The 15,835-nt window shown below is 38.6% G+C and overlaps 1 protein-coding gene across 2 annotated transcripts in view; it reads right to left on the bottom strand.

The window, feature by feature from the left end:
• Nucleotides 1–4,685: 4,685 nt before the first annotated feature.
• The window catches only part of LOC21386492 (aminoacylase-1), a 17,493-nt gene continuing 6,343 nt past the window's right edge, over nt 4,686–15,835 (bottom strand). Inside the window, exons 2-5 of one of the 2 annotated variants that reach the window (XM_024163601.1) lie at nt 7,239–7,501; nt 6,201–6,338; nt 5,550–5,798; nt 4,686–5,080 (exon numbers count right to left, since the gene is read on the bottom strand). In XM_024163601.1, coding sequence (XP_024019369.1) covers nt 4,967–5,080; nt 5,550–5,798; nt 6,201–6,338; nt 7,239–7,501 — 764 coding nt within the window. In that variant the 3' untranslated portion in view covers nt 4,686–4,966. The remainder of the gene's footprint in view (nt 5,081–5,549; nt 5,799–6,200; nt 6,339–7,238; nt 7,502–15,835) is intronic. The other variant, XM_024163602.1, reaches the window with a different exon arrangement.

Genomic DNA, 15,835 nt, shown 5'->3' with positions numbered 1-15,835 from the left:
GTAAATTTACATGTTTCTTGGATTATCTAAAACCATGATATCCTCTTCCTTTTTCTTTTTGTGATGGATATAAAGCATGCTGAACTTTATTTCTTTTTCCAATACCTATCGAAATCATAATTCCTATCTTCAAATCAATCAATCAGCCCAAAAATAATTCTACGCCAACTTTGAGTTGGCAAATATGTGGAATTAGATTTGGGTATCTAGATATCAAATCCAATAATTTGTATATGTATATATACATCAACTAATTTTTCCTTCCTTTAAATTAATATTGCTGTCTCTCCTTGTTTATTAAGACCTCTTTTTCTTTTCTTTTTTTTTTTTGGCTTTCCTCTTTTTTATCCTTTGGTATTAATTTATGACATTTTCTCCGAACTAGGAATTCAGAGACGTGCGTGCATGTTTGCCATTAAAGAATAAAAGAATGTCTATCAGGTCTAAAGATTAGAGCAAGTAAACTAGAGTACTAAAAAAAAAGAGAAAAAAACAGTTTTCTTTGTTCCCAAAAAAAAAAGTTTAAATTACAGAAAATATGGTAAAACAACACTATATTAATGAAAGAGAAGGAAAATAGTTTATATAGGGAATAGGAATACACTTTCCACCCTTAAGAATTAATGCAGTTACAAGTTATAAGCATATATGAAAACTTATTATAAAATGTATATGGTTTCTTTATTCAAGTGAAAGGCACACTTTTGGACTTTCAAGGGCATAGTTAACAAGGTCTTGAGACCTATTGTGACTCTCAATTTGTTAGAACTAGGTATTGATGCCATAATTTCTAGGGGAGCCTATGAATATATATTGTCGTAAATTATTAAGCATCTTGTAAATATTCAATGTTAATTGACTTGTATATGATAATATGAAGGTTTTAGCTTAGGTCAATCATTTCCTACTCTAACTAAGATAGGTATTACATTGAAAAAAATGTATGATTAATTAAGCAGACCCATTTTTGGTATATATATATATATATAAAGTTTAGTATTGGGTTTATTTCTCTGAACGCAACAAATTAATTAATGAGGGAGAGTATCTCTAATGACTCTAATCATTCTTCTATAGGTCTAAGCGAGAATTAAGAAAGGAAGGTGAACAAGACCACAAAAATATATTACAACATTCACAAGAATAATATTGATTAATGCTCTACCTAAATTTCCAACACAAAAGTATTATAAAGATCTTGTAATTATCGAGAGAGAGAGAGAGAGAGTTTATTCATTTGGATATAATATTGTAGTCAACTCTTGGGAAGTTTATATTATTGAAATTTTTGGAGGTTTGATTAAAGAAGCAAAGCGCATGGGATCAAAGGGGCTATATATATATATATATATATATATATATATACTTAATCAAGCGGAAATATGTCAGACACATATGAGAAGAAAAGAAACCCTTAGGAAAAAGCTAAGAACTTTATCAGATGTTTAAGAATCATTGAATAAAAAAATGTGCATCTTTTTGGGGGTGTTTTTTTTTTTTTTTTTTTTTTGACAGAAAAGATTAAGCACAAAAGCACACAAGAATCCCCACAATTATGTACTGACTATTCTGCAAAAGAAGGTTACAAAAGTGTGATAAATAAAGCTTGTTATTAATTAATATAAAATAACAAGTTGAGATCCAAGAAGCTTTAGACCAGTAATAGGGATTAGGTAATTGGAGAAGGTCTTTTAGCACTTGTTAAATATTGAATTGAAATGTGGAAATGTGGATAAGAGGACTAGCTTTTGTTTGGACTAATTTATGATAAAGTATTTAACCAATACTGGAGTCTTTAAGTGGGTTTTGTCTGAATAATATTCTATAGTGGTTAAAGTCTGTGTACTTGGACAAGAAGACTTTGGCGGAAATTAGGTTTCAACTTTGAGATTCACATTCTATAATATAATAATATCAGAGAGTTTTCTAAAAAAAACACTAATGGTAATATTATGGTAGATGGTTGTATCAAATAGCAGTAATGGTTTTTCCGCTTTCTAGTTTTTTGTTTTGTTGTTTTCTTTTCATTTTGAGTACGTAATAATAAAAGCGCTCCCCCATCTTGTGTGTACTTGTGGTTTGTTATATGACAATTTTTTTTGGTTTTGTTAGATTTGTGTTTATGAGAAGTTTCTAGTGGTCTCAATGCTATGTGTTACTTGCTCTCAATCAATCGGAAGACTCCATTGATTGTAGAGGTTTTGTAAAAACGAACTTTATGCGTGCTCGATGAATAGTGAGTTGAGAAACTTTTTAATTATTGGGTCTCGATGTACGTCTTTATTTTTAAGCTTCAACATAATTTATTAATGAATCCGGTCTTAATTAAGTATTTTGTCTCATGTACTATGAGGTCATTCACATTAGTGTTTATATCTTTTTTTGTTGAATACAATCCCCTTAAAAAAGTAGTAATTATATTTTTGTTATTCATGACAAGGCAAAGGTGATAGAGTTTGAATGATTGTGGAACAAAACATGTTTTACACGTAGCAAGGGGAAAAAAAAAAGTTTAACTCGGCTTACAACACCTTTTTGTATTTGTTTGTCTTTTTAAATGGCACGCCTAGTGTGCCTCCGACTTGGCCTTGGAGGATTAAAGAGATGGATACTTAAGGATTACTCCTAAAATCCATAAAATTCTTCCTTACACATCATTAAGGGTAATTAGGGTCATTCACATTAGTGTTTATATCTTTTTTTGTTGAATACAATCCCCTTCAAAAAGAAGTAGTAATTATATTTTTGTTATTAATGACAAGGCAAAGGTGATAGAGTTTGAATGATTGTGGAACAAAACATGTTTTACACGTAGCAAGGGAAAAACAAAAAGTTTAACTCGGCTCACAACACCTTTATGTATTTGTTTGTCTTTTTAAATGGCACGCCTAGTGTGCCTCCGACTTGGACTTGGAGGATTAAAGAGATGGATACTTAAGGATTACTCCTAAAATCCATAAAATTCTTCCTTACACATCATTAAGGGTAATTAACACTAACACGTATTTTATCAAAATGACAGAGATATCCCTTATTACATGTTCCTAATTTGTAATATCTCAACTATTTGAATGTTTTTTGTATTTCAATTTTTAACTCTAGAAACAATGTATTTTTGAAAAACTTTTAGGATATTTTGGTGCTTGCACTAAGATTCGAAAGAAACGATAAAAAAATCCAATTATATGTAGGGTTAATCCTTTCGAGCATATGTGAAATTGTTGCATTTTACTAAGCACTATTCTTTGCATTTTTATGTTTTATTTTTGTTTGTATAGATTTTAAGCGTCTAGATTTGTTTAGGGAGAAGGAGGAAAATAAGCTAAGAGTTGAGATGAATTAAAATTAATAGGCCAATAGTTTACATAAGTTAATAAATAGGCCAAATTACTGTTTTCATTCATAACTTGTCTGGTTATGAACCATAACTTGACAAGTTATTCGTGGTTTTTGTCCATAACTTGTCTGGCTATGATCTATAACTTGACAAGTTTGTCCATAATTTATCTGGTTATGAACCATAACTTGACAAGTTATGGTTAATTTCTATTCGAGCATATGTGAAATTGTTGCATTTTACTAAGCACTATTCTTTGCATTTTTATGTTTTATTTTTGTTTGTATAGATTTTAAGCGTCTAGATTTGTTTATGTCATGTGACTTATTATCTGATATTATTAGTTGTAATTGATTGTGATTTATTATTCAACTTCATAAACTTTTAGACTTGGAGTTACCTTTGGTGATAAATGAACTAGATGAAATAACACTGATGGGTTTTAGAACTAGAAATATTTTGCTGTAGATGCTTTAGGTTTGTGTTGGAAACAGAAATGAGAAAATATACGTGTTACATATATATATATATATATATCCTTTTAAAACATATTTATAATCTTAATTTGACATTATGAGAAATAAAGATAATGCATTTAATTATAATTCACATGAAAATTGTCTATCATCATATTTATGGGTAAACATCAAAAGTATAAAACCCTATGAATAATTCGTATTTATAATCATAGGGTTTGATACTTTTGATGTTTACCCATAAATATAATGATAGACAATTTTCATGTGAATTATAATTAAATGCATTATCTTTATTTCTCATAATGTCAAATTAAGATTATAAATATGTTTTAAAAGGATATATATATATATATATAGATGAGTGTTCATATCAATCTATAATCTGTAATCTATTACAGAAGGGATAATCTATTATAAAAAGGAGAATGAGATTTGATGAGTTTTGTACTTCAACCTTTAAGCCAATGGTTCACATAAATCAACTTTTTTTTTTTTTTTTTCTCTAAATGCAATGTTCAAGACTTCTCCACATAGCTTATAGAATATTTCTATCACACCTCACACTTCAATATTATCTAATAGCTATACAAGAAATGAGAATAAGGTTGAACAAATTTTGTACTTCAACCAAAAATCCAATGGTTCATATTAATTATTTTTTCTTTTATTTTGAATGCAGAGATAAATAACCCAAGATTTTTTTTCCACGTAAATATGGATTTTTTACCACGTAAATCCAGTCGTAAATGAAACATTTACATGGTAAACTACTATTTAGTTCAAATAGTTTTTAAAATATGCTATTTACTTAATTTAATTTTAAAAACCTGTTATTTACAATTTCAATTGTTTTTGTTTGTTTTTTTGCTTTGTCTTCTTTTTCTGGATTCAATGAAAGCTTTTCTACCCCAAAAAAAAAAAGCCCCACGAGCAACAGTACATCCAAGTCACCAAAAAATGAACTTAAACCAAAAGTTTTGGATGTGATTAGTGCTAATAATAAGTCCGCCCTTCCCACATTTGAAGGAGATCAACCAACTGCTTCCTACCGTACTGATAAATTACCGGGACATGTCTAATATTACAAAGAGGAGGAAACTAAAATCAGGCGTGTTCTTTTTAAACCCGAGGTTGATCAAATTTGCTCTCTTTACAACTCATCTTTAGAACCATCCCTTCTTGCATGCTGAATATAAGATGCGTAAGCTTTAATTATAGATTCATAGACTTCGATTCCTTTCAAATATTCATCTTTGTTCAGGAACTGCAACCATGTGGAAAGATCTGGTCAAGTTTACTATTATATAGACATTCTTAAGTTTCAGTTTTAATAATGAAAAGCGAAATCAGGATGAAACAGGGAATAATGAAAAGATCTTTTAACCAAAATCTTGATGGATCAAAAACAAAGAGACCAAACTTATAAAGCTGAGCATTTGCAATTATACATGCAGTGGCGGAGCCATCTTATTGAGTGGGGGCAACCTTTTGAAATTTACTTTTTACCACTACTTTTCTGAAATTTTGATTATATCCCAATTTTATAAGAAAAATTATAACTGTGCCCACGCTCAATAATTGAAATATACAATTATATCCCTATTTAATAGTTAAATTATCGCTAATCTTTTTTAGTACTACTACTCTCTTCTGAAAAAATGTTTCTTGGCTCCACCACTGTACACGTGCATATGCAAAGAAAACGTTCCAATGGCATTGAATTACACACTCACCTCGTTGTGATCATGGAGAAGAATAGGAGTATTGGCCATTGGAGAAAATCCAATTGCTGGCAAGCCCAGATCCCGGAAGTAGCGAGCATCTGTGGAAGCAGGAAAGATCTCTGGCTTACCGAGTTTTCCATTAGCTTTTTTGACAGCTTCTTCTAACAGGTTCCACCAGGGGTTTGAACTATCGGTTGCTGTAATGAGTGGCTTCCCAGACTTATCAAGAGAGGAATGCTTCTGTTTGAACTGCCGAAGCTAATAATATACTCAGAGGCTAGAGCAACAGGAAAAAATATCAAAAGTTTCAAGATTCATAAATGTCAATATGGCAGACAATACCATTCATTTGAAAAATCAAGGAATGGGACATCTAAAGGCCGTAGTAAACTATTGTCCAAAGCTCTAATTTAAATGCTCGTTATTAATGTCCAAAGCTAAACCAGATGGTCAAATAAGTTTCACAATGACAGGCTTTTGTCCTTTTGAATCAAGTAGCAGATATCAAGATACAGTAAGCATCACCCTAAGTGCTTTTCCGATGCCCACAAGTTTAGGAAAAAACGTGAACAGTTCGCCCAAAAAAAAAAAAGAGAAAAAGGTATCCTTATTATATATTGTTCATAAATGGAAAAATCATAATGACTTTGAGATTATTACCTCAAATGTCATATTGCGTGAAGCAGGAGCCCATTCTTCAGCGATCCGTCTCTCCAAAGCGTCTGGATCAGCAGTTGGAGGGATCCTAATATCGAAGCCTGCTTCTGCCTCAGATGGTTGCAAGTTCATAACAAAACCCTGATTAACAAGAAGGAAAAACACTTACTGGCGCAACCAAGGAGGTCGTAAGCTTAGAAATAATAGAAATAACGTCATAAGCTTAAACCAGCTCAACTTCACAAGCGCGTGTTTCAAGACAGACACCAACTGATACTGATACACATTCTTTTTAATTATTTTAACTGCGAACAATTTAATTTTCAAAAACCATGATAAATGCTGATCCACTGCTAGGTCCAAGAACCAATCTGAGCAAAAATGTTTCGTTGACCATCAGTGAGGTTGACTATCAGTGAGAAACAAATAGTATCTGCAAAATTTCACATTCTTGTGTCTACTTACGCACCAAGAACATTATATTGTGCCCATTATGAATTCAAGAATTAAGTTCTTGTTTCAAGGTGAAGCTCAATTCGAAGAATGTGATATGAATTCCAGAATTATAAATTGGAATTCTCGATATCTTATTTGAGTTACCATCCTACCATTAACAAATAGTTGACTTCAACAGCAAGAAAAAAAAAATGTCACTATAAGGGCATCTTCATAATCAAATTGACTCTAATTCCAATTCCTAACAACATTAGTAAACATAATAATGAAATCCTTACATGCAAGTCGTTCCTTCAGTTCCCAATTAAATCCTCAATCTAATTCCAATTACTTTTCACTGGGAATTCGTGAACACGCCATACAAGAAATCCCTTTTTACTTTCATTTTGGATCAGCAAAAGGATATCTTTCTAGGCCTTCTCTCGATAGATTCAAGTTGTCAACAACTAAACGATAAGGAAAACGCATTATTTTTAATTTAATAGTCCTTATCTGTTCACAATTTCACACAATAGCTAGATTCTATCAAGGCAAGAAATCCTATACCAAATCAACAACCAACAAGCTTTACAATGCATCACTTACAGTTGGAGATGGGGTGCCAGCTTTGAGAAACGCCATGTTAACCGAGACAACCTCGCCTTCAGCCTTCAAACCCGCCTTCACCAAATCGAACTGCGAAGCACGAAACTTCCTGACACTCTCAATGCTCTTCAGCAGATTCTCCATGGCAGTATTATCATAAAGCTTCGCCCCATGTCCCGGCGCTCCGATAGCCTTAATCACCAGCCACCATGGACACCTCTCTGCATGAAAAGCCCTGTAATTCTCACTCGGTGAAGCCAATCCTGCTCAAATTCATCATACACTAATAGCTCAGTAAAACCAATATCAAATATCAATGCAAAACATTTAAACTGTTTTGTGGTGGCTTTCTATGAGAAGTACCACATTGAACACATAAAAAATAATAGCAATATTTGTTCTTGTTGTTTACTAACAAAACATTTAGGTCGTGTTTACTTTGCATCAATATGGAAAGAGAAAGTGAGGAGTGATTAAAAAGGTAATATTAATCCTTGCACCCCACTTGGTATTGATTCCATGTTAAAGGGAATGAAACCAACTTTTCAACTTTCTTATATACTCTTAATAAGGTACTACGTAGTCAAGGATTATATATCCCTTTGTTTTTTTGACAAGAAACAAACGACAATTTTATTAAAAAAACAAACACAGAACAAAGAGCACAGAAAGAATAAAGATGGATGAGAGATCCATCCAAAGGCAAAAAGAAAACCAGAAGAAAAAAAATTAAAAAACAAGATTACATAACAACAACACCGCCCCTCTCAACTCAGAATGTCCTCCCACCCTAATATTATCAGAGACAATGTAAAGTCCTTAAGGGAAACATTTGTTGCAGCCCACAGAGAAGCAAGGAATTTTGCCATCTCAAATAAGTCTTCAACAGCCATCTCCTCCTAAAAAAATCAATAATTTCTCCCATTCCAAATTAACCAAGAACGGTTAAATGCATTGCTCTCCAAATGGTTTGAGCCTTCTTCCCTCTTCCGAAACCCCAAAAATCCTCCACCAGTATAACGCAGCTTTTTGCTGGAAAGCACCACTTCAGTTTAGCTGCTCCAAAAACTTTTCCCCAAAGACTCCAAGCCATCTCGCAGTGCATGAATAGATGATCCTTTGTTTCTGAATTTTCTTTGCACATGGCACACCAATTGGGAGACAAAGCACAATGGGGATTTTTCCTCTGCACTAAGTCACAAGTGCAGAGTTTTCTGTGATAAAATAACCAGGTAAAGCCCTTGATTCCAATAGGATTGTAAGATTTTCCAAATTGTTTTGAAAGGGTCAAAAGAGATATTTGGATTTGAGATCAACACTTTGAAACAAGAGTTGCAGGAAAATCCTTTTGCATCTGCCGCCCAAACTTGAATGTCTACCCTGTGAGGACTAGGGGTAAAAGACCCCAAGAGCTGAATGAAATTTGTACGCTGATCACTCTCTATCATTAAGATTCCTCCGAAAACCAAAGTTCCAGTTGACATTTAAATCATCGATACAAACTACTACATCTTCTATTTTTCTCTCTTACCGATGAGACTATAAAGTCCCAAAAGGTAAATGTAAAAGGCAAATCACCACACCACCCATCTTCCCAAAATCTAATTTGACTTCCATCCTCCACTTCCCATTCACTCTCTCGAGGAAAGAATTCAAACCTTGAGAAACATATTTCCAAGGATTCCTACGAGTGCTTCTACTAACGATGTTAGAATCCCAGCTATTGGCTTGCAAACCAAATTTACTCCTAATTACCATGGCCCCAAGACTGTCTTGTTCCAAATTGAGGTTTCATTCATTTAACTAGTTCGAATTACAACTCAAGTTTTTGCTACAGTATTTTCTCTCACAAAAATTCAAATTCAACTTTTTCTGGTACAGTATATTTCTCACATGAATTTACTTTCTAACTCAAGTTCTCAACTTGAACGAGTGAAACAAACAAGGTCTAAATCTCCATAGCCACTTTCCCAACAATGCCTGATTCTTTTTTAGCAAATTTCCAATGCTCAACTCCCCTTCCGCTTTACTGCGAGACCACCTTCCAGGCCACCAAATTGTCAATCTTTCCTTTTTCTAGACCGTACCACAAAAACCAATGCTTCAAATTTTCTACTTCCGTTGCTACCGCCACCGGCAACTTGAAAAGAGATAAAAAGTAGATTGGCAGACTTGACAACACTGATTGAATCAAAGTTAATCTAGCTCCTCATGATAAACATCCTTTCTTCCACTCTTGGAAACTTTTGCCACCACCAGATTCCAAAAATCTCTAGCCAAGGGAAATCTTCCTAATGGTAGTCCAAGATATTTCATTGGCCAGCAGCCCACCTCAGAACCCACTTCTTGAGCTAAGACTCTAATCTACTCCTTATCTATATTTATTCCATTTAACATGCTTTTGCTCAAGTTTATTTTCAGACCTGAACTTTGAGAGAGAGAAGTAAGAATATCAACTGTATCCCTAAGATTTTCTCCCGACGGTTCAAGAAAAAAATAAAGTATCATCGGCAAATTGTAAACGCGATAAATGTATCTGATCTCTTCCAACTCTAAAGCCCTTTGCAACATCCAATGCCCCCAGCCTTTTCGATTAGTCTGCTTAAACCATCAACAACCAAGGTAAAGAGAAAAGGAGAAAGTGGATTCCCTTGTCTAAGCCCTCTAGAATCCAAATCTGCCCCTCGGTCTACCATTAATCAAAATCGAGAAATTAGCCAAACAAAGACAGCCCTTTATCCAACTAATCCATCTCGACCTGAAACCTTGTCTCTTCAACACCTGATGTGAAAAACTCCAATTAACAAGGTCATAAGCCTTTTCAAAGTCAACCTTGAATACCAAACCTTTTTTTACTGATAAGGCTGATAAACCGTTGCTTAGACAGGTTTATGTTAGGAAAGGGAAGAGGGAGTGACGTGGAGTTAGGAGTGTCGTTAGTAGTTAGTTAGCTGAGGATTGTACATTGCGGGGGGATACAGGGGGGTTGTCGTGAGGAAGGAAGAGTAGGGAATAAATAGGCCAGAGGTGGGATTAGAGAGCTAGGAAATTATTGGAGTCTGTTTGGGAAGTCTTGGCTAAGGCTGAGCAAAGGTGTGAGAGAGTATCGATAGACTAGTCTGTAATTCATTGGGTTAATCAATAAAGATTACATTTTCATTCTTCTTAATTCGTTTATGTGGGAACAATACTCTGCTCTTATCATTTTGGTATCAGAGCATTGATTCTGGCTAAAATGGCGGCTAGGAAAACTGATGAAAGGTTCGAATTGGTGGAAAAAGAGATCAAGGAAGTTAGGATTTCCATGGAAAAGGGAATTGGCGATATGGAGAAAGGGCTCGAAGAGGTTAGGGTGGAATTATCACAGAATAGGTCGGATCTGTCCGAGATTCGCCGGCTTATGGAGGAACAGGTGAAACTTCTGTCGGCATCAACGTCGGCGCCGGAGAAGACGGTCGCTCAAACGACTACGACCGAGGTGGATCTCGGAGTGAATCGCGCCGGAGAAGGCCGCGAGGTGAATCGCGGGCCGAATCGCGCCGGAGAAGACCGCGAGGCGAATCGCGACAGAGATCGCGTAGTGATTCGCGCTGGGGAAGTTCGTGAGGCGAATCGTGCCGGCGATCGCTTGGAAATACGCGTCGGAGAGGAAAGGTCGGTTAACCCTAGGGTTTCGCAGAATGTGATGTGTCCAGTGGGAGACTCTAGTTGGCGTGAGCAAGGCGTAGATCGGGCAGCGGATTTAAGGATTCCACGGAATCCTAGTCGCGACGGAAGGGAAGATTGGTGCGGGTTTGCTAGGGGGGCTCCTTTGGGTACCCAAGGGAAGAATTGGAACGGACATCGTGGTGAGGGGCGTTGATTTTTCATGGAAGGGGAGTCCATGGAGTTCGATGAACGGCGGAATGGGACAGGCGGCCCTGTTCACCGAGGAGTGGAAAGGGGAAGGAACCCTAACGTTGGAGAATGGTATAGAGAAGGTTGGGAGGGCAGAGGTGTCTTGGAGGAGTTGCCGGTAAATGAGGATTGGGGGGCCCTTCGTCGGCGACAGGTGTTGTGTCCCATCTTTGGCGGAGATGATCCCGATGGCTGGTTATTCCGTATGGAGCAGTTTTTCTCCATCAATCGTTGCTCGGAAAGGGAAAAACTCATTACCTCGGGAATATCCTTGGAGGGAGATGCCCTGTCTTGGTTCCAATGGCAAAATGGCTGCAGACCTTTCCATAGCTGGTCGGAGTTTAGGGTAGCGTTGCCGCAACGTTTTCGTTCTTCGCAGGAGGGCAATCTTTGCGAGAGGTTTTTGGCGATACGGCAAGTAAGAACGGTGGCCGAATATCGCAGGCAATTTGAAGTTTCAGCAGCCCCACTACGGGATGTGCCGGAGGAGGTCTTGGAAGGAATCTCCGTAAATGGGCTTAAGGCACAGATTCGGGCTGAAGTGAGGCTCTTAAAACCGGTGGGGTTAGGGGAAATCATGGAGATTGCTCAGAGAATTGAAGAAAAAAATGATTTGCTGCGTCGTGAAGGGGCGGAAACAAGGTTTTCCCGACCACAATTCCATAGTGCTCAGAGGGCTGAGTTTTCACCAACTATTGTTAGGACGGTGCTGGTGGTGGAACGACCATAGCGAGGCCCTGCTGCGATAGAGAAAACAACAACTCAAAGACGGGATTTTCCTTTTCGTAAGTTGTCGGATTCTGAGTTGCAGGAGAAGAGAGATAAGGGGTTGTGTTTTAGGTGCGATGAGAAGTTCACCTTTGGTCATCGTTGTAAGAAGAAGGAGCTTCGGATAATGCTCGTTAGCGTTGAGGACGCAGCCGAGTGCGAAGAGGACGATCCAGTTTTGCCAAGTTCGGAATGGGAGGAGGGGCAGCCGGAACTCATAGAGTTGTCCTTGAATTCAGTGGTAGGACTCTCGACGCCAACGACTATGAAGCTTCGAGGCACAATTGCTCGGCAAGAGGTAATTGTTCTACTTGATTCCGGTGCAACCCATAATTTCATTTCCTTGAGTCTTGTGGAGAGGTTGTTGATTCCGATTGCGCCCACTGCGGGGTTTGGGGTACAACTAGGAACGGGAGAATCGGTTAAAGGAAGAGGAATTTGTAGGGAGGTAGCATTGAATTTAGCACATTTGACCATAGTGGAAAATTTTTTGCCACTGGAATTGGGGGGAGTGGATGTTATTTTGGGCATGCAATGGTTAGAAACATTGGGTGGAGTGCATGTGAATTGGAAGTCTCAGGTTATGAAATTCAGGGTGAGGGGAGAAGCGGTTACCTTGAGGGGAGACTTGAGTCTTTCCACCACGATGATTTCCCTTAAGGCCATGGTTAGGACCATTAAGCATGAGGGCCATGGCATCTATTTAGAATTGAGTGCTTTGGATGCCAACAAGGAACCGGATTTGGGTGCAATGGGGGAACTGGATCAGCAATTTCAAGGGCAGATTAGTGAGGTCTTGCAGCGCCATTCGAGGGCTTTACACATGCCGGAGGGACTTCCTCCCCAAAGAATGCGTGATCATCGCATTATCCTTCAAGAGGGGACCGCTCCTATTAGCGTCCGACCTTATAAGTATCCTCATTTCCAAAAGAATGAGATTGAAAAATTGGTAAGGGAGATGCTTTCGGCTGGTATCATACAGCCGAGTAGCAGTCCATTTTCAAGTCCAGTTCTTCTAGTTAAAAAAAAAAAAAGATGGCAGTTGGCGTTTTTGTGTTGACTACCGGGCACTTAACAAGGCTACAGTTCCCGACAAGTTTCCCATTCCAGTTATAGAAGAGATTTTGGACGAATTGTGTGGGGCCACCATCTTTACTAAATTGGATTTAAAATCCGGTTACCATCAAATTCGGATGTGCAAGGAAGATATTCCAAAAACGGCTTTCCGAACGCATGAGGGTCACTACAAATTTTTGGTTATGCCCTTTGGGTTAACCAACGCCCCGGCCACCTTCCAATCTCTCATGAATGAGGTATTGAAACCTTTTTTGCGGAAATTTGTGTTGGTATTTTTTGATGATATTTTGGTTTATAGTAGATCTCTAAGGACTATGTCAACCATTTGGATGTAGTTTTGTCTGCCTTAGAGGACAACCACTTATATGTGAACCAAAAGAACTGCATTTTTTGCTAGTAGTCAATTGGAATATTTGGGCCACATTGTGTCTGGAAAAGGGGTTTCAGTTGATACTAGTAAGATTCAAGCAATGCTAGATTGGCCCACCCCACATTCTATCAAGGAGCTGCGGGGATTTCTGGGGTTGACCGGGTATTATCGGCGCTTTGTGTCGGGGTATGGGTGCCTTGCTTGGCCGTTGACGCAGTAACTAAAGAAGGACAATTTTAATTGGACTAGGGAAGCTGAGGACGCCTTTCGGGAATTGAAGCTGGCCATGACTACAGTTCCAGTTTTGGCACTGCTGGATTTTTCCCAGCCATTCGTCGTGGAATCGGATGCATTGGGGTTTGAGATTGGCGCGGTCTTGATGCAACATCAGCGACCCATTGCCTATTTCAGTCAAGTGTTGTCATCTCGCGCGCATACAAAATCTGTTTATGAGCGCCAGCTCATGGCAGTGGTCCTCGCCATTCAGAAATGGCGCCATTATTTATTGGGGCGCCATTCCATTGTGCGTACGGACCAAAGGAGCCTTAAGTTTTTGCTGGAGCAGAGACTAATCAGTGAGGACCACCAGAAATGGTTGTGCAAGTTGTTGGGTTACAATTTTGAGATTCAGTACAAGCCTGGATCTGAAAATCGGGTGGCTGATGCGCTGTCTAGGCAGTCGTCTGGGGTGGAGTTGGTACACCTCGCCACTTCGGCCATTTATGATGGGGCTAAGATTTGTCAACAAATCCAATAGGACCCCCGGCTGGCTTCAATTCGGGCTGTTCTCTGTGCTAAATCCTTAACAGTGAAGGGGTTTTCCTTGTGCAATGGCATGTTGCTGTACAAGGGACGTGTTGTCCTGCCCCGGCAGTCTCCTCTCATACCGGTCCTCTTGACAGAGTTTCATGGCAGCAAGATTGGGGGACATTCTGGAGTCTTAAAGACGTTTAAAAGGTTGTCTTCGGAGTTTTTTTGGTATGGCATGCAACGGGATGTAGTCTCCCTGGTGGCCGCTTGTCAAGTTTGTCAACAGAACAAGGCTTCCACCTTGTCTCCAGGGGGGTTGTTGCAGCATTTGCCTCTTCCGAATCAGGTGTGGGATGATATCTCCATGGATTTTGTGGAAGGCCTTCCAAAGTCGGCAGGGAATGACTCTATTTTAGTGATTGTTGACCGGCTAAGTATGATCACTTTTTGGCTCTCTGTGATCCTTTTTCTGCGAAGTCGGTGGCTGCTCTGTTTGTTAAGGAGGTGGTTCGGCTCTATGGGTTTCCTCAGACTATTGTCTCCGACCGTGACAAAGTTTTCCTCAGTCATTTCTGGAAAGAGCTTTTTAAATTGCAGGGAACTTCTTTACATCACAGTACGGCTTACCATCCTCAATCGGACAGCCAAACGGAGGTGGTTAATAGATGCTTGGAAGCTTATTTACGTTGCTGTCTCAAGGAAACCTACCCACTGGTTTTCTCATCCTGCTTGGGCCAAATATTGGTATAATACGAGCTTCCATGTGTCCGCAGGAATGACTCTTTTTCGGGCTTTGTATGGTCGTGATCCACCCAAATTATTACGCTTTGAGTTAGGCTATACAGCTAATTCTTTGTTGGAGCAGCAAATGCAATCATGGGATGCTATTTTAGATGAGCTTCAGGCACATTTGTTACAGGCATAGCAATCTATGAAATGGCAAGCGGATCTTAAGCGTAGGGATGTGTCTTTCGAGGTGGGGGACTTGGTGTTTCTGAAACTCAGGCCATATCGCCATCGTTCCTTAGCCAAGTTCTCCAATGAGAAACTCTCTCCTCGGTTCTATGGTCCCTATAAGGTGATAGCGCGTGTCGGCTCCATGGCATATCGTTTGCAACTGCCCGCGGCTGCTGAAATTCACCCGGTTTTGCATGTTTCACAATTGAAGAAAGCCATTGGCCTGTCTATGCCGGCTCAAGAGGTTCTGCTCAGTCTAACCGCTAACATGGAGTTACGCGTCGAACCGGAGAGGCTACTAGCCACTCGTTTTTCCCCGGTGACTAGGCAGTTGGAGGTTTTGCTTCAGTGGCGTCACTTGCCGGACTTTGAGGCTTCTTGGGAACTTTTCGATGTCATTCAACAACAGTTTCCTGAATTTCACCTTGAGGACAAGGTGACTTTTTTGGGGGGCGGAGTAGTCGATAAGGCTGATAAACCGTTGCTTAGACAGGTTTATGTTAGGAAAGGGAAGAGGGAGTGACGTGGAGTTAGGAGTGTCGTTAGTAGTTAGTTAGCTGAGGATTGTACATTGCGGGGGGATACAGGGGGGTTGTCGTGAGGAAGGAAGAGTAGGGAATAAATAGGCCAGAGGTGGGATTAGAGAGCTAGGAAATTATTGGAGTCTGTTTGGGAAGTCTTGGCTAAGGCTGAGCAAGGGTGTGAGAGAGTATCAATAGATTAGTCTGTAATTCGTTTGGTTAATCAATAAAGATTACATTTTCATTCTTCTTGATTC

The sequence above is a fragment of the Morus notabilis genome, unplaced genomic scaffold, assembly GCF_000414095.1.
Source record: "Morus notabilis unplaced genomic scaffold, ASM41409v2 Scaffold2051, whole genome shotgun sequence".
NCBI classification, from domain to species: Eukaryota; Viridiplantae; Streptophyta; class Magnoliopsida; order Rosales; family Moraceae; genus Morus; species Morus notabilis.
The sequence above is the reverse complement of the archived record's forward strand: the minus strand, read 5'-3'. Positions and strand labels throughout refer to the sequence as shown.